This window comes from Eutrigla gurnardus (assembly GCF_963514095.1).
Source record: "Eutrigla gurnardus genome assembly, chromosome: 4".
Classification (NCBI taxonomy): Eukaryota; Metazoa; Chordata; class Actinopteri; order Perciformes; family Triglidae; genus Eutrigla; species Eutrigla gurnardus.
In genome coordinates, this window is record NC_139918.1 from 18,134,751 (window position 1) to 18,161,488 (window position 26,738).

At 41.9% G+C, this 26,738-nt stretch overlaps 2 protein-coding genes across 3 annotated transcripts; both read left to right on the forward strand.

The window, feature by feature from the left end:
* The first annotated feature begins 1,587 nt into the window (after positions 1-1,587).
* Positions 1,588-8,189, forward strand: LOC311011864 (protein ABHD8-like). 2 transcript variants are annotated; one of them, XM_084007044.1, is made up of 5 exons: positions 1,588-2,020; positions 4,402-5,222; positions 5,336-5,506; positions 5,639-5,855; positions 5,963-8,189. In XM_084007044.1, exons 2-5 carry the CDS (start codon positions 4,411-4,413, stop codon positions 6,161-6,163), a joined length of 1,401 nt encoding a protein of 466 aa, XP_083863170.1. In that variant the 5' UTR covers positions 1,588-2,020; positions 4,402-4,410; the 3' UTR covers positions 6,164-8,189. The 2 variants fall into 2 exon arrangements, with proteins under 2 accessions (XP_083863170.1, XP_083863169.1); XM_084007043.1 differs by lacking the exon at positions 1,588-2,020 and adding an exon at positions 3,957-3,995.
* Positions 8,190-8,793: 604 nt separating this feature from the next.
* Positions 8,794-26,343, forward strand: kdm4ab (lysine (K)-specific demethylase 4A-b). The gene is given in 24 exon segments (XM_084008291.1): positions 8,794-8,863; positions 8,866-8,888; positions 10,325-10,486; positions 10,756-10,931; positions 11,074-11,188; positions 11,374-11,567; positions 11,936-11,985; positions 12,075-12,178; positions 12,294-12,431; positions 12,617-12,828; positions 13,985-14,151; positions 14,322-14,974; positions 15,378-15,485; positions 15,667-15,784; positions 16,047-16,222; positions 16,490-16,703; positions 16,993-17,072; positions 17,973-18,028; positions 19,479-19,587; positions 21,888-22,079; positions 23,316-23,486; positions 23,644-23,763; positions 24,845-24,937; positions 25,089-26,343. Coding segments are annotated over 24 exon segments (3,624 nt in total). The 5' UTR covers positions 8,794-8,808; the 3' UTR covers positions 25,227-26,343.
* The last annotated feature ends 395 nt before the right edge of the window (positions 26,344-26,738 follow it).

Sequence of the window (26,738 nt, forward strand, 5' to 3'; positions counted from 1 at the left end):
ATTCTTTAATATCAACATTATGCCACTATTACATCATCCTGTATTACAGTTATGGTGCTGCTACCTATGTGTGTGTCCTGGTGTCGACACAGTGATGCAGAATGAAAACACATTTAACTGCTAATTTAACTCACATTAATAGCCTTAACTATCAATAACAGAAAATACTGTCTTCATATGTTAATCCATACACTCGTCCGTGATGTTATGTAATTTACTGGCCATTAAGCTATAATTGAATTAGGCGTCACCTAACTAAATATCATTTTCAACGACATCCATGATCACGTATCCACGCTGCTAACGCACTGTTAGCTATTAGCCGGTGTTAGCACCGTAAACAAACACCGACATAACAATGTATTGACTCCGTTTAACGTTACCCGGTGAAACTGCTGGTTCCACGCAGTCGGCAGCAATACGACCGTAAAACGTTCATCTTTATACAGATATGTAAACAGTCGAGACGAGCATGAAAGCTGTGAAAGTCACAGGTCTGCCAGCAGCCACCCTGCGTATATGAGGCTAAATGATTGGCTGAGACGGCTCAGCCAACTGAAAGGCTTGTTGCTGAGTTGACGTGTTTACGCCCTGAGTACGGCTTTGCAGGTTACACGTTAACGCACTTTACCGATCGACACCATAACGTTTCATATATAGGCCTAAGACGGTTTACTGGCGAGGATAACGGGTCTAACTTTGACAGGCATGGTACGAGTAGTCTCCGCAAACCGGGAGATATGCAACTAGGTAAGCAATGGGATCCGTCTACGTCTGACAGGACTCGCTGCCTGAGAAGACACCCACAGGGTACACTTAGCAAACTCAAGTTGTTGAACAGTAGAGACAGTACTACTAGTACTACAGTACTATAACGATTCACAATGTATTAATGCAAGTTCAATCGTACAGCTCAACACGTACACTTAGATTTCAAACACATTTAATTTGCAATGAGTCTCCCTTGAAAAACGTCAACATGTTTGCATTTATCAATCACTGCACTGCAGCATGTTCCAGTTTTTCCGCAGCAAATATCTTTATTGTAGTGTGTACCATACAACAGTAACAGTCATTTAGGAATACTGTAGAAATGAATGATTTTTGACTAGCCTAATGCGTGCCACGTATACACATAAAGCAGGTATTGTTATTCACACCGGCTACCAAACAATAACAGAAACGTTTGTTGGCCCGCAGGCTCTCCGCCCCGTAAACGTCACGGCCGGCGATTCCGTGACAGGCACCGTGACTGTCCCACTAGTACCGATTTCTTGACGCCAGTTCAAATGTAACAGAGGGACACAGTGCATCTCTATCTAACTGGTTAAAACTCAAAGGTCATTTCCCCCTTCCGTGACGCAGCAACGGCCACAACACGCGTGCAGGAATGCAGGCGTCAGCTTATAGTGATAGAGTTCAAAACAGGTGGAGAACGAGTGCTGCATATGTATTTTAGATAATTAGCTGGACTCTTTTTTTATTTGATAATTTCTGTCACTCTCCTTGACCGCAAGCCCTCGCGCGCATCCACACACACATGCGCGCGCGCGCATTTTGCTATTCTGTGTCAGCCTTGGCAACAAGGAAACAAGCCCCTCCATTGGCCTCCTCTCGCCGCTCAGCCGTCTTCCATTCGCCCTCCTCGCTGCCACTCACAAGCCAAAATGCCCGAACACTGCCGTCGCTGCTGCGGATACAAGGGCAGCGGGGCTGGGTAGGGTCTGCTCTGAGTGCGCAGTGGATGCTGAGGGAGGGGGGAAAAAAACCAAAACACATTTGTTTGTCATCGTTATGAGTAGCTTATTGAGATGCAGATGCCCCACGCGTGCATGCTTTATCATCTCATGCTCCTGTGCGAGCAGTCGAATGAGGCCAATAAGAAGATTTGACTCTTTTGCAGCATCTCGAGCATAGACAAATTGTTGCAGCAAATGCAACGTTTTCTCTGTTCACTCCCGTCGGCCCTCATCTTTCGGTGCATATTTCTAATCACCCTTCATCATCAATAATTCTGCAGGTAAGCAATCGATCTTTATTGCATCGTGTTGTCGTAATTAGCTGATGTTATTGCAACATGCAGCCCTCAGCATCAATAAACAGCTGCACAACGACTGCATGCATTTGTTCTGTGACAGAGCAAAAATAATAGATTCATCAATAATATACACGCAACAATTATGGCCCTCCACAACAGACTGTTTTTTTTTTTTTTTTTTTGTGATGCGACGCTATTAATTGGGCCAATATTTAACACTTGTAAAAATGGGTTTGCTTTGATTTTATTTATTGTGAAACATAACGATATAATATGCAATGGTGTACGTCAAATTATAGCCCCCTTCTGTTGTTTATGACTTGTGATTTTGGAGTAATATGCTTGGCCTTATGGCCTTAAACAGAAAAATACAATAGGTGATAATGATCTAATTTGCAAATATACACATATTGATGTGCAGATTGCACATTAGACAGTGCCTGGGCTGCTGTACTGTGTTATGGAAATAGAGCAGCACACTGTGTACCAAATGTGTGTTACCGTAAGACTTGGCAGACAGATCAACCTACATATTATGCAATAAAGACAAGAAATGTGCATGGATGAGTAACCTTCAGTTTGTTTGACTTCAGGGCTTGTGGTAAGTTACTTGCACTTGCAGCCCTTATAAGCACATTCAGATGGCGATATAGGTCAGGAAAATCTCTGATTTAAATGACACTGCAGTTAGTTAGTGCTGAATGTAGTTGTCCTCTATGCCAAAGTCATCCAAACTGCTAAATAAGATTATAGGTGACATCCTGTTATATTGTCAATATGTTCCCCGATACCACGAGCGACCTCCACCTCTTAGGAGTTTCCTCGGTGGACACCTTCACCTCATCATGGGTCACTCTGATATGGAACAACTGATTGGTTCATATTTAAATGGAATAATGGCTTCTAAATTGAGGAACTATAGGAAATAGATATATACAGGCTGGCTGGCTGACTGGATAGATGTCTGGCTGGATGGCTGACTGGATAGATGGATGGATAATAATGAGTGCACGCTGCAGCAGAACTGATACTTCGATGCCCCATTTGGATGTTTGATGGGCCTCCCAGTCAACATTCACTTGGCTCCAGGGTGTAACTGGATAGCACTTGGTGTACTGACCTTCAGACCATTCTGCCACCAACAAACACACCGCCAATGCACACAGACACATACACATATGAATCCTCATGTGCCAGGGTTAGGTCAACCAGCTCCATTCCCCCCATTTTTCTCTATTTCATGAGAAAAATCAGAACAAACATGCATCCACGATCAAGAAAAGCAATGAAAAGGCATCCCCGCAAGTCACAAGTATGATGAGTAATCACCCTATAGTGAATTAATAATGATCCATTTTATCTTGTTGCTCCGCAGCATCTGAAGATGCCTTGTTGTTATGCATTCTTATTAATGGTATTAAGGAGCGTGATTGAAGCCATGATACAAACTACATGTCTTATAATATGCTATGTGCAGTCATGTGACATCTGCTCTCTTGGCAGTAATGTGCAGTAACTGCAGTCTGTTTAGCCAGGAAAGAATAAAGCCATAAGCAACCATATCGATGTGACTCTTCCCACTCGTGTTTCCTAGAGATAACCAGCCTGCGTACGCTATGTATGAAAAGTGCAGACTAGTGATGCTTTTTTTTGTACAATTACGAAATGTAGATTTGCATTACAGCTTGGAAAACCACTGTCATACTGTGAGACATACAGTTCACATGCATGTAAAGTCATGCCGACTGGCATTTTCTATTTCTATACATCCTGGTTCTGACCGTGTGAAAAGCAGGGGTTATTATTAGCACACATCAATGTGACTTAGTTTTTTTTGCTAATAATAATCTGGGCATGTGTCTGGTCGGTCCTCGCTGACATTGAAACTGTAGAACTCTTTCATGGTGTCAGTTCATGAACTTAGAACCGCTGGATGTTAAGCTGCTTTGTCACCCAGGTGAGTGTGTTCGATCGAGCTGATCGGAGACGCACTTACGCCCGGCTGTTTTTGAATTTGCATCGCAGTTTGCAGCCTGTTTAAAAGAGAAGTGCCCTCGCTCTAGGTGGGTTTCATTTCACTCTGCGATGGCTGTGGTCTGATGCTGGAGGATGAAGAAGTCTGTTTCATTCTGACTTTGTTGCTAGGAAACAGCTTGGTTCCAAATTTATAGGAAACAAGCTGGTAGCCAATTTCTTCCTGCTGAGCCGTTGACCTTCACAGGCACTGCAACAGGAAATCCACCTGAAAACATTTATAATGCTTGTGTTTGAAAGTGAAAAAAATGACATAACCATTTTGTACTTTTGCAATGAAGCATCTGACTGATGATCTGCTTTGTTCTGTCTGTGTGATGTTAATGCAGGGAAGCACCATGCTGACCAGCATTGCTGAAGGGATACTGTGCTGCCTGACTGGGAAGGCTGCCAGTCTGGTCTTGCCCCTGGAGTCGTCGGAGCCCTCTGATGGTTTTGAGTTTGTGGAGGTGAAACCTGGGAGAGTCCTGCGAGTGCGGCACATCATCCCCGAGCGTCAGCCCGTAGTAACGGAAGTGGCAGGCAAAGAGAGGATGGATGGTGATGATGATGAGGTCTCTCCTGTGGATTATAACCAGAGCAAAACCGGCAGCAGCGTCCACTGCAAAAGGAAGATCACAGTCTATCGCAACGGGCAGCTGGTGATTGAGAATCTCGGTGACGTTTTGCACTCTGAGATCCTGCAGTGTCAGGACGGGGATCTGGAGCCCTGCAGCACTGTGGAGGTGGAGCTGGCTGACTACAAAGAAATGCCCTCTTCTCCAGACCCCAACCCCGTCCCCCCTCCGGTTACTCTACCTCTTGGGGAACAGAAACCCGCTCCACCTCCACGCCGCCGCCGCCGCAAGCCCAAGCGCACGGTGCAAATTGATTCGACGAGGGTGATCTCGAGCTGCAAAGGGACACACTCGGACGTAGCGCTGTTCTTTGTGCACGGCGTGGGAGGTTCCCTGGACATTTGGGGCAGCCAACTGGACTTCTTCTCTCGGCTGGGCTACGAGGTCATTGCGCCCGACCTGGCGGGCCACGGAGCCAGCACTGCCCCACAGATTGCAGCAGCCTATACGTTTTACGCTCTTGCAGAGGACCTTCGTGCCATCTTTAAGAGATATGCTCGTAAACGCAACATTCTCATCGGCCACTCATATGGGTGAGGATTTGTGACAATACTTTTGTTCAAAATCATTCGCCTTATTGATCTACCCATCTATGTAGTAGTGATTTACATGCTGCTGTTAATGCATCTCATTATATCTCTTCCAGAGTGTCGTTTTGCACCTTCCTAGCCCACGAATATCCTGATCTAGTCCATAAGGTGGTGATGATCAACGGAGGGGGCCCCACAGCTCTGGAGCCCAGCCTATGCTCCATCTTCCAGCTGCCATCTTGCGTCCTACACTGTCTGTCACCCTGTCTGGCCTGGAGCTTCCTCAAGTAAGATCTGCATTTGTACGGTGTCACTATGACACCAGAGACAGTCCTTTCTCTCGCCGGTGACAAAACAGCATTGTTCGCTGATGTCACAAAAACCTAAAACATAGCCGTCTCTCTTTTTCTAACCATCAGAGCCGGATTTGCCCGTCAGGGTGCCAAAGAAAAGCAGCTGCTGAAGCAGGGCAATGCCTTCAACGTGTCTCCATTTGTCCTGCGAGCCATGATGAGTGGCCAGTACTGGCCTGAGGGGGACGAGGTCTACCATGCCGAGCTCACTGTGCCTATCCTCCTGGTTCATGGCATGTGTGACAAGTTTGTGCCCATGGATGAGGACCAGCGCATGGCAGAGGTACATCTTCATATCATGTGAATGAGTGCTGACTTACTATGAAACGCCCTGCTTGCGCCATAGTATTACCTATTGTAATGTTTTGTCATTTCCGGCTCCCTCTCTAGATCCTCCTGTTTGCATTCCTAAAAGTCATTGAGGAGGGAAGTCACATGGTCATGATGGAGTGCCCCGATACCGTCAACACCCTCCTCCACGAGTTCTTTCTATGGGAGCCTGACATGTCCAGAAAAGACAGCAGCAAGACAGACACAGCTCTCTGTGACACTCTCCACACACTGAAAATGAACAAGTCTATGGACAAATAACCAACGAGGAGTCGGGTTTGAGTACGGAACCATGTGGAAGGCCTTTTGTGGCGTGTGTTCTTAAGGCTGCTCCCAGGCTGAGAGCTGTTATAAACAGGGCCACATCTTAAGGATGCAGATGGCCACTGTTGCTCCGAGATAAAGAGGGACTTAGGCCTGGTGCCGATCAGAGAACGATGGAATGGACATAAAGAAGAGGAGAATGGATGCAAATACACAGCCAGCTTCTGCTTCGCTTTTTGATACCAGTTTGTGCTCCATGGCCTCGTGTTTGCAAAACGAAACACCCAGAGGACTATGTCCATTTGTGATGAGTGTGTGAAATGTGTCCGGCGAAGAACTGACTACTACAAGATGCAAAAGGCATAAAATCCATGAAATGGTGTGTGAATTCCCTCACCTTTCATATTCTGTAAAGCAGTGCAGAGCTTATGTAGTACCTTTACAAAATGGCCAGTAACAGCTAAATGGTGTGCAGTGAATGGAGGAATTGCAGATCTGATTTGCCAGAGTGAAGGTGAAGGACAGCTAATAATACATCTCAAGTGTTGATAAACAGTTGTTAATTATCACTGTCTGGATGGTAGTGGGACTCCCACTGTATTTAGTTGAATATAAATAACATCATGGCAAAAATGTATGGTTCACCTGCATTCCAGCCACCTGTTAACCACATCCATACAGTGTGCGGTGTACACCATCTCAACATGAAGACTCACAACTACCGTCAATGCAATTGGCTCATCTATTTCCAAATTTCCGCATTATATATTTCATATACTAAACTCTAATATAAAATCCAAATCGAAAAAGCTATGTGTTTCTATCTTAAGCACAATGTAATCAATTCATCGAGTCATAGTTGCATGAAAATTCAGTAATATTCAATGAGAGATTTATGTGAACTGGTTGCAAAAAACAGATACAAGCAAACATTAATGCCAAAAGGTTCTCCTCCTTTATTCTAGCAGCTATTTCTGCAGTAGTATATCATAGCCTAAGGATACAAAGTACTGAGGCCCTGCATGATTTCAGAATATGAAACGGTATGAGGGTTGTGTGAGACACTTGCAATATATTCTCATATTGAAATAATCCCTGTGCACTTCTCGCTAATCAAATAAGTGTTCCTTTTGATGTGGAAGTATTAGTTTGCCTTTATTTTGAAATAACATCAACTGCCATAACAAACTGTGGTTGTGTTGGCTGCTTTACGCTGCTGAGTGTGTAGCCCCTGCTACTCACCAGTCCCTGCTATTTATCTAATAGTGTCAGACAGAAAAAAACATTAGCTAAACATTACGCTCAATAAAAGACATTCATTCATTCATGGATGCTACTTTGTCTCATAGTGGGACAGTAAGTTGCAAATAAAAGCACAGTCTAATATGCTCCCTGACTGGGAGTATGTGTTGACTGGATATATTGTTTTGAGAAGCAAAATATGTAAATCGTTGGATATCAGACTGGGTGTCCAAAGCTTAAAATCAAACATGGGTCAGCCAAAAGAGAAAGTCCTGTAACAAAAAAAAAAAGGGGGTACATTTTTGTACTGACCATGCTGGTCTGTTATATATGCATTTTGACAGGATGCTGAATATGACTAGTCTTATGCAACTGGAACAAAATAGAGAGACATAGAGTGGAAATCAACTGACTTGGCGCAGACATCTCAAATATATTATATATTCTCTATGGACTTTCCAAAAACCAACAAGTGCTGCTGATGCAATGTACTGTATGTCTCCTTCGGTGTAAAAGGTCAGTAAAACTGTATGGATAACAGGGTGCACATGTACTTCCTCTTATGCTAAAAGTGTGCATATACAAATGTCAGTGCTCATATGTGCTATATCTTTTTGTGGTTAACAAATTGTGTTAATGTTATTGTTGCATTTATTCATGGGACTCATAATATATGCACTGCTTTGACGTAGATGCATATAACATTATATATTCTATCAGAAATGGATTCAGTGTATGAATGTGCCTTTCCTGGCATGAAATAAAACCGGTGTTCACAGTCCTGCGGGTGATTTGTTTTTTTGGCAGCGATATAGTCTCCATTTCTTCAGCTAGTAGTGAATGTAACAGCATCACAGATATTTCATAAATTAATTCATTCAATTCACGCACACAATATACAACATTAGTATTTTCAGATTTCCTTTCCCAGTAATTTTTTTTGTCATAAAAACGATTTTATTTGCCTATCCCCATAGCACTAGTTGAATCAATTGCCCCAAATCTCCATGTGAGTGTTGTTAGCACCATTGTCCGATATTTATGATTTAAATATTTTATAATGTAATTTAATGTACAGTTATAAACATTTTAGTAGCTTTAATTGTGTCTGTCAATGCCAGTGGTAGTCAATTAAATGGTAAACTGATTACCTGATCAATAACAATTGATGGGACAGTTGAAACATTATGAACACATTGATGTAATATGTCTGAAAACAAGGCTCGAGCTCTAAATCCATCAGACGACGAGACAGCAGAGCAGCCCTCTGATTGGCTGAGCGTGTCCCATGCGTGTTGTGGTAAACAAAATCCGAAATGCGTGTGCATGCGTAGAAGTGGTAATGGAGGATAGTGATCTATTCACAGGGGGCTTAGTTAGCAAGCTGTCCTTTCTCTTTCATGCCCACAACTGCCGGTTTTGTTGATTACCAAGTATTTACAACGCAAAGGAACAACGTCTGAACAACATAGAGGAGGTGGTAAGTGTTTGCATGTCGAGTTTTCTGACAACCGTCCCAGAATGTTAGCTTCTTTAACTCGCAATGCTAATCTGACGGCTAAACTAGCCCGGAACTCCTCAACGGCTAATGTCGATGCTAGAGGTCGGGTGTAGTCTATTTGCTGGAATAGATATCTCTGACTCTGTGAATGATAGTTTCGCTTTTTTGTATTGACTGTAAAACTCAACTAAGAGAAGTGTTGTACGTCGCCTGCAGGCGTAAGATAGCTTCGGTTTGTATTCCCTACCAACACTTCTAAGAGCGTTAATGCTAGCTCTGTCCAAGTTTGCTAACGACAAACCGCCATACGAATGAGCTTGGTAGGAGGCAACCCAGCTATGGTTTTCACTGTAATTCAGGAACCAGTCCCATCCCGTCCCAGTTTAACGTAATTGAACGAACTAGTGGTTTTATTATTATCACTTTTTCATTCGAAACACCGTGATAGCACGATAGCAAGTTCACTCCCAGTACGGCAGTACACGCTAATGTGGACTGACGTATAACTTACGTGACCAGAAATAGCATTCAATGGGACTTGAATACTAGTAAAAAAAACAGGTATGCTATGAGGCTAGCTGATACGTTACTATATGTATTCCATATTCGTTATTCGAATTGGCTCCTGTTTATTTAGCAAGTTAGCAAATGAGCTAATGTTAGCTAACTGGGCTTCCGCATTGGGGCCGTATTAAAGAGACGTGGGTTTAACCAATCAGGCACTGTTATAGCTGTTCCCTGCCCAGACTCAGGCTAGCTTGTCAACAGTGACACTTAAAGTGTAATATTAACTCAACTATCAACTCAGCTACTAAGAACCTATAGCAACACTTAAAGATACATCAAGCTGTTGACACTCAGCTTCCCTGGCAGTTGATATGTAGAAATGTTAATACTGTCAGCAACAAGTTTGGGATATCCTGAAAAATAAATGGGCCGACATATATTATGTCATATTATAATGGCTGGTTACTATTAAATATCGTTATAAACCGTAGATAGGCTGAGATGAAACATGTTTTTTAAGACCTTTTTAGATCCCATCTTATGTCATATTGTGCACCTATTTAACAATATATGCTGGGAGTAAATACAAAAAATATTAAGTTTTTTGTTAATATCAAAATCCTATGTTTTATTCTTCCTAGAAACTAGACTCTGTGCACAGAGTTAGGGAAGGTAGTGAGCTAATCAAATCAAATCACATTCCTACCTATGTCCACCCTGTTTCACTCATAAGTACATCACCATATGGACTGGAGATGCTTTTGAAATGCTGTTACAGTTTGACTTTAAGGGTGATTGCCAGAAAAGCCTGTGGGTACAAAACAAATAATGGAATAACTGATTTAAAACCCATACTCAAATGGGATATTGCATTGTAAATTCACAATTTCCCTAATTACAATCTCCAGGAGCTGCCATTGAGTTTTGGGATGGCGTCAGATGTGGTTTCCCAGAACCATGGTTCTAAGGGGATCATGACTTTTTACCCCACTCCAGAGGAATTCAAGAACTTCAGCCGCTATGTTGCATATATCGAGTCCCAGGGAGCACATAAAGCAGGCCTGGCTAAAGTAAGTACTGACACACTGCATGTGTTCACACAGGCCATATTCACAGCCACAGCCAGTAAAATTAGAAACTAAGAATGGCAAGCATCAGTGACATATTTCAAACAGCTATCAGACAATTATGATGTTGTTATATCTGTTATTTCTATAAAATTATTTAGACAAGGCCATGCTGGTTAATATGTTGCACACATGTGCAACTGCGGAATAATTTTGATAACAAACCGTGTTGAGAAAACAGAATAACTCACTGTCCGCTTTCCTCCTCCAAGATTGTCCCACCAAAGGAATGGAAGCCCAGAAGCTCATATGACGATATAGACGACTTGGTGATCCCTGCACCCATTCAGCAGGTGGTGACGGGCCAGTCGGGCCTTTTCACACAATACAACATTCAAAAGAAGTCCATGACCGTGAGAGAGTTTCGCAAGATTGCCAACAGTGACAAGTGAGAAGTGCAGACATAAAAGACATTTCAGTTATCTGTTATATTTGCAACTGATTGCTGCCAACTGCATTTTAACCTTTTGATGGTGAAAGTTAATTTATGGTGTCGGTCCTAGTGAACTATTGTTAATGCCTTTTTCTAGGTTCTGTAGTCCACATTATGATGACTTTGAGGAGCTGGAAAGGAAGTACTGGAAGAATGTGACATTTAACCCTCCTATATATGGGGCAGACGTTAATGGATCTCTCTATGGACCTGTGAGTTGACATTTCTTAGATGACGTTGCTGAATATTCAGTTATGTTGTTGGGTTTTCTGATTGCGGTCAGTGCACCTGTTGACCTGATACATAAAGGATGCGTATAACATTACTGTTATAGTGGTGTTTATCACAGATTCAAGTCTCAGCTGTTGATCTGGTATTATCTGCTGTGCTCTTGCAGGATGTCAAAGAGTGGAACATTTGCCACCTGGACACCATTTTGGATACTGTAGAATGTGAAAGCGGCATCACTATTGAAGGTGTCAATACACCCTACTTGTATTTTGGCATGTGGAAGACCACATTTGCATGGCACACAGAGGACATGGACCTCTACAGTATCAACTACTTGCACTTTGGAGAGCCCAAATCATGGTAAGGCCACAAACGTCTTTTCTTGATCACATTCTTACGTAATTGTTATATTCCCTGTAAGATATTTGGATATGGATGTCCCACTTCTGTTGAAACCCAGAGGAATCACACTATGTGCTGTTAGATCTAGATTTTGATACACTATTTTTTCTTCCACATGGAAATCGGTGTCATTTACATAAGCAAGGGGCCTTCCACACGCGAAAGGCAGGCGTTCTAGTTCATATTAGTGACATTACGCTTCTTAGCTGGAGGTCCTATCCCACTTTAGATTTTGGTGAACAATATAATCTGACAACACTGTATAATGTAAACATAAATGCACAATATCACTTTACTGTAACTAAGACTCATTTGAATATGTGCAGGTACTGTGTACCTCCAGAGCATGGGAAACGGCTGGAGCGTTTGGCTAAAGGTAAGGAACGCACACAATATTTTCTATCAGTGTATACAGTATAAGGCTGTTCATGGACTTTAACATCTGTTGGCTCCATCTTCTTCAAGGTTTCTTTCCTGGTAGTTCCCAAAATTGTGAGGCCTTTTTAAGGCACAAGATGACTCTTATCTCTCCCTCGATCCTGAAGAAGTATGGCATTCCGTTTGACAAGGTATGAGTAAAGTATCTGTTGGCATTTCAAACAGAGGCCCTTTCCTTTTATACCTGCCGAACATGCCAAATGTATTAACAGCAGTAACTAGTTTGTTTTTTTGCCTCTCCCTAAGATTACTCAGGAAGCCGGCGAGTTCATGATAACTTTCCCGTACGCCTATCATGCTGGTTTCAACCATGGTTTCAACTGTGCAGAATCCACCAACTTTGCCACAGAGAGATGGATTGAGTACGGCAAGCAATCAGTTTTGGTGAGGACCCCCAAATGACTGCACTGTAAACTATACTAAAGCTAATTTGAATCAAATGTTATCTTGCTAGTAAGAATGTAAACCTATACATTCATTAACCATTTGTTCATAATATACATACAGCAACATTACCTGTAACATTGCTATTTGAATCAAGCTTCTTTTTTTTTTTTGCTTCCCTTTAGTGCTCATGCCGTAAAGACATGGTCAAAATTTCCATGGATGTATTTGTGAAGAAATTCCAGCCAGATCGCTATGACCAGTGGCTGGCAGGGCGAGATGTGTCACCCATTGACCACACACGGCCCACCCCGGAAGCGAAGGAGTTCCTGGGAGAGTCCTTTAATGACATCAGTAACGTCGTGGAGAGCTGTGGGGAGGATGGCGAGCGGAAGAGGTGGGTCATTTACTACAGAATTACACAGAATGTCCTTGTCTGTATGTTTCTTTGTTTAAATGGTTTATACTGTGAAATGTTTTAGTGCATTTAAGGTTATTCATGACTTCTGCTTATACTGCACTCTCTTTTGGGACCAACCAAGAGATTGGAGACAATCGTCTCCATGACCAAAAACTGTATGTCTTTGTAAAGGCTTGTTATTCTATAAAAGGAGCTGTAAACCCTGTTAGAAAATACAAAATATAATTGATTAGTGCTAGTAACTATTAGATTAAAGACCCAATTACAGCAGAGCAAATCAGTCCTAACTAATCTACATAAAAACACTTGCTGCTTTAATGTATTAATAATTGGTGTGAATTACGGGGATATGCTAATGGCCTTATCCTGGAATGCCCTGCTCGACACTCGTATACAGTTATAACCTTTTCTCATCAAAATTAGAGGTTAAATGCAGGTTTTTAAAATGCGTGAAAACCGACGGACTTTTCCATTGTCAGTAGACGGTGCTTCTCTGTTTTCTGATGTTCAAGGTAACAGAGGTGCTGGCCAGCACAGAAAGCAAGGTTAGAAAACAGTGAAACTGTTGTTGTGGGTTATTTTTTTTTTTTATATCAGTTACTTTAGTCTCTCTTCAAATTCTCAAACCAGAGTTGGTGATTTTTGGAACAGCAATCACCAACATGTCATCTTAGAATGTTTTAGGATCATTAGTAGTGAAACTGACTGGTGCCTCAGTGGTGTCTGGTGGCTTTTAGGAGAGCACAATAATTGTATGTTTTGTGCGTTAGTAACTATAAATAATTGTACAAATCCCTGTTTTATCCCAATTTATTTATTATACAGTCGCTTAAACGTAAAACATATTTTCACAGAGGGTCGATAAGATTTTCCACCCGGGTATCATGTTTCCACCACTGCCAATTGTTGCTGGAGCCAATAAATTCCCATGACTACTGAAGAGTCATTTTTCACGCAACTCTGCGATTTATTAGAACTTTCCAACTAAAGACAAAAGCCAGATGTTAGAGGCTTAAAGTGTTTTTTTTACCCCAGTGGGGAAGGGGCTCAAGACAAGATTGAAGGCCACAACAGATTGTGTTCTTTGTCGACTGTTTACAATCGTCTGCCCTGTGTCTCTGTCTGTCCTCAGCTCAACACAGAGGATAGAGACCAAGAGACACAGAGTGTGTCTAGATGTGCCTGAGGAAGTTGTTCCCAAGGATGAAGATGAGGAAGATGTGGATCAGTATGGGAAGCGACCCAGGCTAAGTCTTATACCTCCACGCACTACGTCACAAGATGGCAAGAGAAATAAAGGTACTTTCACCTGTGCATTATTGTGTAGTTTCCTGTAGCTGTAACGACTACGCCTCTCTTAACAGCCATTTATGGTGAAAGAAGTAGAAGAAAGACATTTCTTTATTATTATGTATGTATTTTTTTTTATCCACACTTCCTAAACAGAGACCTCTAATTTTACTTTACAGGCCCGCCAAAGTTGGTTGTCACACCGACCAAACTTACTTTATTGGATCCATTTCACAGGGGGCTAACCCAACATAACAGTGATGTAGGCCGCCCCCCACATTATACCAAGACACGTGCACCTGCAATCACGTCCCAGTCCCAGCCAACAAAAGGATATCTATCGGTTTCAGCAGCGCCTTCATGGACTGAAGCCGCCGCTCAGCCTGCCCGCAAAATGGGGGTAGCCAGCCTGCTCTTCCATAGGACTCTGAGTCCAAAAGATGCTCTTCAAGTGCACAGCTACCATCTAGAAAAGACACAGCAGCCTCACACACAGCTGCAGGTGCACAGTTATGCCAGAGAGCATCAACCCCGTCTCCATCTCCAGCACAAATCCTGCACGCTATCACACACACCGGTTCAGTCCTTGCCTCAACCAGAATCCAAGGTTGTTGTTACCAAAGCCACACCGAGTCAATCACAAGCACACGATGTTGAAGAGCAGGACGAGAAGGAAGACGAACCAGAAATGTCGATGCCTGTTGTGGCTCCGGCTGAAATCGAGAAGCTTGAGGTTGATATCACCACCATCACGTCTGCTTCCTCTCCGAGCCAAACACAAGAGCAGCAGAACAAAACGGCGTCGGAGGCCCTCAAGAACAACAAGCGAAAGGTTTGTTTTGTTACTTTGATGCAACAAGTGATATGTAATTTAATGTATGGACTTTGTTGGCTCTCTGTGCACTGTGACAAATGCATGTTTGAGCACACATTGTTTTTTTATGTGGCATGCATGATTTTTTTTCTCTGTCGACTTCAAAATAGCATGTGGTCACTCTGAAATGTGTGTTTTCTTCATATACTATTATAGTATGTGTATTAATGGAATACCTTTTTGGTAGCTCTGTACTGGTGCATTTTCCTTGCATGATGTTTACATACTAATCTCTTTGAGCTCAGCACTATTACTAATTACAATTCTTGGTGATCTCTCTGGTGACAGAATACACTTTATCAGGCCTTATTCTAAATTCTGCCCTGAATTTTCAATGTCATTCATGCTGTTCAAACTACAGAGTAACCAATCCCCCCTCGTGGATAGCGGCATTACCGTCCTGAATGACACCGTTCCCGTCACCAAACCAGTCGTCGATGAGGTGAAAGTAATCGCTCAGAATAATCACGTAAGTAGTTCGGAGCTGTGACCAAATTCTCAAAGGGAGTTTATGTGGAAACATATGCACACCAGTACAGAGCTCCCAATATGTCTCGTAATTTATTTCATGCCAACTGATGTTCCGCTCATTGCTACAGATACAGTTTAGTCCCTGTAAGTTTTGTCTTGCTGTACTCTTCTCGCTCCAGCAGGTGTCAGAAGAGCAGTCGTACTGCAAGTCAGTTGGGAAGAAGCAACAGCAGCAAGAGCAGCTCTGTAAGCTGCCCCGTCATCACCCTCTCCTCAGAGAGCTGGACAGCGACAACGGTACGCAGTCGTTTGTTCACCTGCATGATGTAGTAGTGTGCTGCACAGTGCCAGTTTACCAAACACTGTATTTACAGTAATAACGTCTTGTTTTTATTATCTTTTCTACCAATTTTATTCTGTTATTCTATAATTGTTTCTCTCCATTATGATCTTGGCGTTACTTACATCTCTTTCTCTCATTCCCTTATGCTTCCACCATCATCTTCCTCCTCTACCCTTACGTGGGTCTCTGTTGTTCCTCCAATCATCCTACCTGTAGAGGAGTATATAAATGTGGAGTTTGAGCAAGAAGAGAAAGAGGAGTGGGCAAAGCCTCTAGCCCAGCTCTGGCAGTGTCGGCCATATGACTGTCAGGAAGAGAGAGAGTACAACAAGAGAATGGGCCAACAGGCCCCCTACTGCTCTATCTGCCTGCTCTTCCACACTTACCAGCAGGTGATTTGTGAACATTTGTGAAGTTAGTTCTGCTTGTTAATGTCCTTGCTGCCATATGTGTGGACAACCACGTATATCAAGCAAGTCAAACACAATGTCTGTATTGATGCTTTACTTATCTAACAAGGTGTTTATAGTAATGTTTGAATACATTAACATAGCAGTGCATTGATTTAACATTTAACAACAGGTTTGAATGACTGAGTATAGGATCCATCAGGTTCTTTAAAACAATCCCCTCTGGGTATTTTTTTTTCTCCCATCAAGTCTGAATCCAGTAGCGGGGGTTCCCGGGTGACATTGGTGAACCGTCCAGGGGGTCGCCAGTGGTCCAAGCCGCTCATCCCTGAAATGTGTTTCAACACCCAGTCTAGCAGGATGAATGATAACGGAGAGGGACAGCTGTCTAACCCTAACATAGCAGATGATGGGACCAGCCGACTGGTCAGCTGTGCTCAGTGCTTTGTCCGCGTACATACCAGTAAGCCCCTTTTCTGTGATTAACAGGTATCTATTAAACCTATGCATCGGTAGGAACACTGCAGGAATTGTTTTATATTTATATTAAGAATGTGGATAATGGATAACAAAATGATTCAGCCAGTAGCACCAAGAGATCTTACACAGCATTTACACACTGTGTAAGATTGTTATCCAGCCAAATAATTCATTTCAGAAAGGCTCCATTCGTTAAGTTTTATTTGCAATATTGTATAATTACGTGCGGTGAAAGGAAGCGTGTGAATGTGTGACATTCTGTTCCTGTTCAGGTTGCTATGGTGTGTCTGGGGATGCAGCGGAGCTCGACGACTGGCTGTGCGCCCGCTGTGAGGCTGATGCCATCACAGAGGTTCGTAGATTTGGTTGCCTTGTTCAACAATCATTATTTCAGTTCAAATAATTATAGCGATAATTAACAGGAGCTCCAACAGTTGACACTGTTACCAGTATGTAATAAAATAAGAAGCGTTAATGATCCCATGCAGGAAAGTTGAAGTTTTTTTAAATTGAAGTGAATTGCAGCCGAAACCGTCACGATGGCATCTTTGTTTTACGGTAGTTCTAAATACATGCTCATGTTATGCGGCTTATCCCCACCTTAAAGTCGGGCTTTATTTTACCTTAAAGCAAAATACAAACCATTATGTATATTAACTGAACTTGTAGTTTAATACAATTAGCAAACACAGCAGCTTTTGTCACTAAATTTGCCTTTCTATGCTACCGCTTCCTATGTTCTGAGACGGTGAGCGCTCCCTTCCTTTGTGTGTTATTGGTTGTGGAATTTATTTGCCCAACTTTGTTTGTAAAAAGTATCTTTAAATTTCCATTGATTTCAGCATTCTTGCTTGTCAGAACAACAGATCGATTGTAAACGTGCGGGGAATGTGGCCCAACCTTGACAACAACACCGTTGTCCACCAGTGGGCAATGCTTCACTTTATATCTGATCTCCATGGATTTTTGCTTCACACTGTTTCTGTTTTAAGTAGAATGAATCCTTAATTATGTAAGTACTGTATATTGTAGATAATGGTGATTTATTTGATGTAAATGCTGTGGATTTTCACTCAGGAGTTCTTTCGTTGTTATTTACTTGACTTCTCGATTTGTGCTCAGGATGCCCCCATCAAGTTGTTTCATCATATAAAAAAAAAACGGGTTTAGATTTGATGAAGATAAAGGAGTCAGTTGCCAGAGTTAGTATTTTTAATAATGTCACATTGTTTGTGTGTTTATGTTCCACCAGGACTGCTGTCTGTGTTCTTTAAGAGGTGGCGCTCTGCAGAGAGCCAACAATGACAAGTAAGTAATACCGGCACACGTTAGTGCTACCACTATAGAGCTTTAATCTGTACAGAAACTACTTTAATATGAAGTTGTATCATTTATGTGTCGTAATTAGTCATGGGAATCTCAGCTGGTTCCTACTTAAGAACAGTCCAATTTAAATTAAGAGTTTAAGAATACTTACTTAAATGTGCAATGAAAGCATGTCACATTCTAAAATGTCCTTTCCTAATAGGATTTACTACACAGTGAGGGTCAGTCTTCTGTGGAGGAGCTTTTATTTATAAGGAGAATGGGAGTCTAGTTTTATGGGACGGGCAGTAAGGCAGTTCTTCGTTGGACTTCTTATTTAAACCCACTAGTGCAGCATGGGTTGGTGAAGATGGAGTGTTTTCTAGGAGGATAAAGTGCCTTGATTCTTCTCCAAGACAAAGACTAGAAAACACTTTTCAGCTTACCCAGTGCCACATTTTCTACTTTAAAAAAAGTTCCTGTTCCTTCTTAATTACAATGTCTTCATGGTCAAAGTCATACACTTGTTAAAGTAAATGCAAGAAAATGTACTCAAGTTGATTTATGTTTACAAAACAGCCTAGACTTAGTCGGACTGGTTTGTACACGGAGGATTGTCACCTACGCCTACCATTCAGTCTCCTTTGCTTTATGTTTGCCTGTTAATTCAGTACGTTACCGTCAGTGAGTCAGCCAGTTAGTGGCCTGTGGTTACACTGATATTGCATAATGTAGGGTACAATAAATTAATGCATTTTACTGTGAAAAGTCGATCATCTAAAGACTTGGACACTTGGCTGTAAGTTACATAAAATCTCATGAAAATGTAATCATTCATTTTTATTCAATCACTCCCCTAGTGGATTGTCTCTCATATCTGGTGGACGCAGGTATTAAACAATTCCCATATTTCGGTATGTTTGCGCTAATAAATAGCTTAATAGTTTTAAAATATAACTGCAGGTGCAACCACTTGCGACAGCTTTGACGACTCGTTACATTTTCAGAAATGGCATGAACACGACAGGTGCAGTCTGGACGGCTTTGAGTCCGTCTTTATCATTTAAGTGTGACGTGATGTGGTTAAAAATGATTTAGTATGCTGCGTATAGATTTTTATGTTTTATTTATAACATCATTTAGGCTGCTAGGGAGAGTGCACTCAGTGGACTGTGGTTGATGTAGTTAAACTAGAGAGAATGGGCAGACATTTTTTTTTCCAGTAGGTAGTAGGTAGAGACAAGATTTTCTTTCGTCATCTACAGCAGCACTAAGAAGTTATATTACTTGTTGTTTGTTGTAGTAGTAGTTTTTTTTGGGTCATATTTTGGACTACAAATTAATGTCTAAACATGATGTTTACTTGTTTAATGCCTTCATTTTTCTAGAAACATTACACCCCGTACATGGAATTGTTTGTCCAAAATCTACTTCATGTTTGCCTTTCACACAGGTGGGTTCATGTGCTATGTGCCATCACTGTGCTGGAAGCTCGCTTTGTCAACATCACTGAGCGAGGCCCCATCGACCTCTCTGCAATCCCACTGCCACGGTTCAAACTGGTGAGAGTCGCTACAGTTACAGTTTTTTGGTCCAACTGTAGGGATTGAGATTAGAAGCCCACAGTCTCATCGTTGCAGTGATAGGAACATGTGGCAACATAGATAAATATCAACATGGTTATGTCAAAATGAAACAAATATATGTTTAAATATAAAGCTTAAAGGAAAACACCACCGCATTTCCATACTGAACTATGTTATGCTCTGATGTTAGACGAGGTGATACATACCTCCCTCTCCTCTGTACGTGCACTCAATGGCTCTTGCGCGCACTCCGCGCAGCGCTAATTTGCTAGCATGTAGCTTGTCCTTCGGATCCAAAGGGGGGTGAAGTTAGAAGCGACCAAGCACTTCCACGTTGTCCCTATTTAAATACGGTTACGTGAGTAGTTACACGACCCAAGTTTGGTTACACAAAATGAAACATGCCAGTTTTTATAAGCGGATAACAAGGATAACTATATAGTATGGCGGAATAACAACTGGAAGCACTTCGACGTCGGCGCAGTATTATCATCACTCCGCTCCCCCTCTTACTTCCGTCAATAGAACCTACGTGACCTGCACGCCGTCGCCTGCACCAGCTGTAGTAGTTTGTGCACAGTTGAGGAAGCATCAGGTTGTAGTAAGATAGTTTGTGAACAATCAAACATCATGGTTATAACGTGCATCGTACAGGGTTGTGAAAACAAGCAGAAGGTATATAGTCCCGTCATGTTTTGAGTGATGATATTACTGCGCCGACGTCGAAGTGCTTCCAGTTGTTATTCCGCCATACTATATAGTTATCCTTGTTATCCGCTTAGAAAAATTGGCATGTTTCATTTTGTGTAACCAAACTTGGGTCGTGTAACTACTCACGTAACCGTATTTAAATAGGGACAACGTGGAAGTGCTTGGTCGCTTCTAACTTCACCCCCCTTTGGATCCGAAGGACAAGCTACATGCTAGCAAATTAGCGCTGCGCGAAGTGCGCGCAAGAGCCATTGAGTGCACGTACAGAGGAGAGGGAGGTATGTATCACCTCGTCTAAGATCAGAGCAGAACATAGTTCAGTATGGAAATGCGGTGGTGTTTTCCTTTAAACGGAGGAGATCTGTGAGCAAAAAAAAAAAGACATGATTCAATTCAACAATCAAACTTTATTTATTTCTCAAGCACTTTAAAGGAACAGTGTATAGGATCTAGTGGCATCTAGTGTTAAGGTAGCAGATTGCATCCAACTGAATACGCCATTACTCACCCCTCCCTTTCCAAGCATGTCAGAGAACTGTGGTCTGTGGCCTTCAGGTAGCATGAAAGCATGAAAGGTTCTTGTGAGAGTTTGGTTTGTCATTTCTGAGCTACTGTAGAAACATGGCAGACTGAGGAGGACCCGCTCCCCATGCCCATTATTTTGCTAATTCTAAGACTAAACAAGGATTCCTTGTTTCAGGTGATAAATGAATGAAATCATAGTACACATTTTATATCGTTTTTGCCAGTAAATCCCGCTAAATCGTACACAATGTTTAAAACGAATACTCATTGACGTACAGTAATTGCAATAAGTGAGGTTGCAAGAAGTATTTTCTGTCTTATTAATATAATGATGCCTACAAACGTATTCATGGCATTAAGATTCAGGCCTATTTTCCCATGATAAACTACTTTTGACCCATACACAGATTGGATTCTTGGTAAATGGAGTTGCATTCTGATGGCATCTGTTTGTCGTGCTCACTGAGGACACTGTAGTGAAACTACGTTGGTGCTTGTTGGATGTTCTTAACCCAGTTTCACTTCTCAAACTAGCCCCTGTATGTTTCAGAATATTGGATGCCGTTTCAACTGCGTAACAGGGCTGTGACGATCTGAGACAGGGTTTTTTTTCTTGAAAATAATTAAGTCGGATACTGTGCGATGAGTGAGTCTGAGTCACGTACAGTCTGGAAATAATGCCGGACTGTGTTTGAATAGTTGGCCTTGTTTCCATTGTTATAGGTCTTGATCTCAATGGGTTTACTTCTAAAATAAGAACATGTGATGTCAGAAGCCCATTAAATTATCAAAAGGAAGTTGTGTAATTTCCTCTGAACATATGTGTTCCAGTTCGTGTCTGGGTCTGCCTGCCATTCCCTCCCTTTTGATAACTTTTTTTTTTATATATATATATCTTTCTCCCTCTCATCCTCCCCACTTGGCTTGTTTCCTTTCTCCTCCTTTCCTTCCCCTGTACTTCCTTTGCTGTAACTTGCCACTCGTCACTTTTCCTCTTGACCGCTATGCCCTAACCACGCTTGTCTTTGTCGCTCTGGTAGAAGTGTGCATACTGCAGGAAACGGATGAAGAGGGAGGTGAATGGCTGCTGTGTCCAGTGTTCCCACGGGCGCTGCTCAACAGCATTTCACGCCACCTGTGCTCAGGCAGCTGGTATGGTCATGCACCCAGATGACTGGCCATTCGTAGTCTTCATCACCTGCCATAGACACAAAGTGCCCAGTTTACCTCAGGTAAGCTAGCGGGAACACGGTCACACCATTTCTACATGTGTTATCCTGTGAAGCTTTGTCAGCTGGAGTATTTGTTAGTACACCACAGTCGCATGAGCATATAGATGAATATTTACAAGGCTATAAAGGCAGATTAGTCAGCCAGATGACGTATTGTAGTCTCATTTAGCCACTTGTTAGCAACTGGCCTTAAGAAAGCTTCAAAATTCAAGAGAGGAACATTTCCTGATATATTTTATATCATTGAACAAAACGTTAAAATCGTGAAAACCACAGACCTTATTTCAGGAATCTGACCAAAAGCCCATAAAAACATCGGAAGTGTAAAAATGCGTACTCATTTCCAGGTTTTAGGACCTGCAACACTCTATTATGCTTGTATAATATAATTTGAACGCTAACTGTGCCTGACTATGTTACGTCTAGGATCAGATTCTAGTATATATCATTTGTTTGTTGATTATGCATATTACATGGTTATAATACCGACAGTTAGTCCCACTGCTGACAATTTTCTAGGTGTTTGCATTGTTTGTATTCACCAACAGTTAAATCATTTTACTGTTAACTTTGAGGTTTGTTTATACTGCTGCTAAGAACTGTCGTTTGTTTTTTGCTCTTCAGAATGTGACATATAACATCTAATTTGTGTTCACATTTTAAGTCTAATTTCATAAATACACCTAACGTGGTGCTAAGTTATCTATCTGTGTTATTGCAGATTTAATCAGAGGATCTTTGTGAAGTCTAATTAGCCCTGGATGTTTACTTCCAACACTGGTTGTTGGAAAACCTTTTTTTTCCCTAAAGCCTCATCTACCACAGGGATTCTTACTTGTGTACATGTTCATGCTGCTTTGCTTTAATTCACTAATTGGGGAGACCGACATCTGTTCGGTCCCATCAAGGGATATGCAGCCACAAATTCAATGTTTGCTGAATGTAAATGAGCTCGCTGCAAAGGTTTCTTCCTGGCTGTTGTGGTATTGAGCTGTGTGAATTCAAGCCCTTGTGTGTTTATGTAAATCCTTATCTTAAATGTATAATATACCATAAAGCAGGGAGCAGTATAATGTCTTGGGTACACATTGCTGACCAAATATTTTCTTAGTGATTACATGGGATTTTAAGGCCTTGCACTGTTTGTTTATTTTGCACTACAACACCTTATCTTTATGGTGGCCATTCATTCTGTGAACAAGCTTTTAATTGACACTCTGTTTGTCTATCCCCCAGCGCAACAAGGCTTCCATGCGTGAGCTGGCAGTCGGGCAGAGGGTCATCTCTAAATACAAAAACGGCCGTTACTACCACAGTGAGGTGGTGGAACTGATCACAGCAACCTTCTACGAGGTTGTGTTCGACGATGGCTCCTACAGCGACAACCTCTTCCCAGAGGACATCGAGGTTAACAGAATAGCTTACAATTAATTACTCTGTTGAGTGAAAAGACTTTCATTTGTTTTTGATACATCTTTTTAACTTAATGGTCCTGTTTAGGTACCTTTCCTCCTCTAATAAACAGCCAGTGTAGTGTAGAGTTCACCGTTTGCTCTCTTTTCAGAACCGCGACTGCATCCGACTCGGTCCACCCGAGGAAGGCGATGCTGTTCAAGTGCGATGGACAGATGGGTTGTTATATGGAGCCAAGTTTGTGGCATCGCACTCCATCCCTATGTACCTGGTAAACCCCCCCCATATCCGCCTCTCTCTTCTGGGCTCACTGGCACTGACATACTGAGACTGTGTCTAAAAGCTTACTCAGTTGGTTTCAAGCCACATCAGTGTTATGTTTCTCAACCGCAAGATGTGGTTCTTATGTGGTGAAAAGTAAAAGCTCATAATAAATGAACAAGTTTGCTCATCAGTATATGATATCTGTGGTGAGCCTAATTATGCAGTTCCTCTAGTTACGTTTGGTGGTCTATTGGAGAGAAATTAGGATGTGACACAACAGCCGACTTGTAATTGTCTTTTTATTACGCAGTTAAAGTGATGGTTCGGAGCAAAATGCACTCTAGGTCATTTCCACCATGACATCCAGCCAAATACCCCCTTAGAAGCATTTTTAGCGATGGTCAACACTGGTCAAGATAGGGCTATCAGACGAATGGCTTAGTACTGGCGCGATGGTACAGTGTGTATATATCTCGTAAATTACCCCACTAATAATGCATGGAATGTTACCAAACTTTCTGACCTGATAATACAAACATTTATTAAAAAAAAGCGAAACATTTTTATACTCTCGCGTGACGGCATCGGCTGGGTAAACATTGAAGTGGCGTCTACACTGCGGTAGCGTTAGCAGCCGAGGATAGAAGCTATCAGGCAAGTGTTCTTATAAATAAACTCCTGGTGTACTTACAAACTTTCAAATGCCTCGTTTTGTGAGTACAGACCCTATGTGTACTACTGCAGAAGTTTGGTAACATTCCATGCATTATTAGTGGGGAAATTTACGAGATATTCACTATGTACCATTGCGCTATTACTAAGCCATTCGGCTGATAGCGGCTATCTTGACCAATTGGTTGGATGTCATGGTGGAAATGACCTAGGGTGCATTTTACTCCGAACCATCACTTTAAACAGTTGTATGAATTGATTAATTTCAGCATGTGAGTAAATTGCTTGAATTGCAATGTAATAAAGTAACCATTTAAAGCAGCATTCATAAAGATACATGGTGATCAGAGGAACCTTCATGCACATTATATGTATATAAAGGCTTTCACTTACTACATGCTTATGTGTACATTAAGGTGGACTTTGAGGATGGATCACAAATCACTGTCAAGCGAGAAGACATCTACGCTCTAGATGAGAATCTGCCCAAACGAGTCAAGTCACGAATGGTAATTTCAAATCTCCCGAATTCATCAGAAGTTCTGTGAAGCTTTCGCTTTCATAAGAAATGTGGTATGACGAAGTATGCAAACACGTATTCTATGGTTTGGGATGAGTCACGCCAGCAAGCACTCATTTCTGTTTCTGTTTGGTCCTCAGTCGGTGGCGTCAGACATGCGCTTCGAGCTCTTCCCACAGAGCGACGTCAAACAGAACTCCAAAAGGCAACGGGTCATTAACTCCCGATACAGAGAGGACTACATCGAGCCCGTCATTTACCGAGCCATCATGGAGTGATGTCCATTTCACTTTCTCTCTCTCTCTCATTTCCTCCTCCCCTTCTCTGGACCGTCAACTCACCACAGAGCTGCAGCTCCACATCCTTGTTTCTAGGTCTGGCTTCTCTGTTTCTGACTCTGCTGATAGGAATGACCCCCCAACCTCCTCCTCCGGTTCTTCTTTTTCCACGCCCTGTCAGGCTACATATTTATAAACTACGGCTGGGACTTTAACTGACTTTTGTGTGCATTGAATAATATTCTTTGAACGTTGGTTCCCATCATCATACTCTACCCATGTAGATTTTCATCATTTCATTTATTTTTCTCAGGAAGAAGCCATCCATGAATTATTAAATAAGGAAAAAGTTGGACTATCTAACTGGGGCAAGATTTTTTCCCCCCCTCTGACTACCACATTTTTCAGCTCTCATGATGGACAGTTTTTCTTATTTAGTGACATTTCTTCTATAAACAACCTTTGTCATCTGACTTAAAGACTCATGTTATTTTCATAATAATTCATCTTAATATTTTGCATTGGAGAAAAATATGCTTGCGAATGGGCTTTTAAAGGTAGCATCATGGGCTCCGTTTGGACTGATGAAGTGATGCTTCTCTTTGGGGTCAACGTGCGTCTACTGTGAAGATGGAAGAGAAAACAAGACGTGTGGTAAAGGCCCAAGCCTTACATTTCAAAGGGCCAAGCATACTTTAGTTTTTTTTTTTATAAAGCTTGAGATTTATTAAACGTATTGTAATTAATTATTACACTTTATTTATGCAAGTGCATTGAGTTTGAGAGCAAAGCTATTTTTGTCATGTCCTTTTCACGATCTGTAGAAAACCTAAGATGTATTTATATTTATTATATTGATAGGTTTTCAGACCATCCTCTTCAAATTTTGAGACTCGCTTTTCCTGTATTGGGATTGAAGAGTGTGAATGCTAATCTGGCTAAAGCACTTATTTTTTACCTCCTGCCTCGGGAAATGTACCATTTTGTTGACACGTGGTCACCACTGAGATTAGATTTTTCTGTGTGTGTGTTCCTGATAAAAGATAGCTCTAGAGGTGAATGTTGTAATCAGGTTCTAGTTTGATCTTAAATAAACACAAACGCAGTGAGAGGATCATTTTCAGTTTTCTTTGAGTCTTTTGTGCCATTTGTGTAGAGAACATTTCCAGTTCTCAGGAGGAAGCGATATACAGACAACTTTTTAGCCATCTTTTTTCCATGGCTAGCAGTACTTGCTTCCCACTTTTGTCTGGTGCGGTTTCACTTCGGCCCATGTTCAAGGCAGAACATGATTTACTTTCTCTACATTTACCGAACTTGAAAATGAGCAGATCAAAGTGCTGAGATCCAGGCGGTGTGTTTCTATTCGAACCAGTACAGTTTTTCAGCAGGCTGTCGTCTGCATGTCTTTCTTTTCTCGTGTCTTTGAACTAGTGGTGTTGGATCTCTCGGCCAGAGGGCCTGCAGCTGTGCCAAAGCAGCACGAGTCTTGTGAGGTGGAGACCGCTGCTG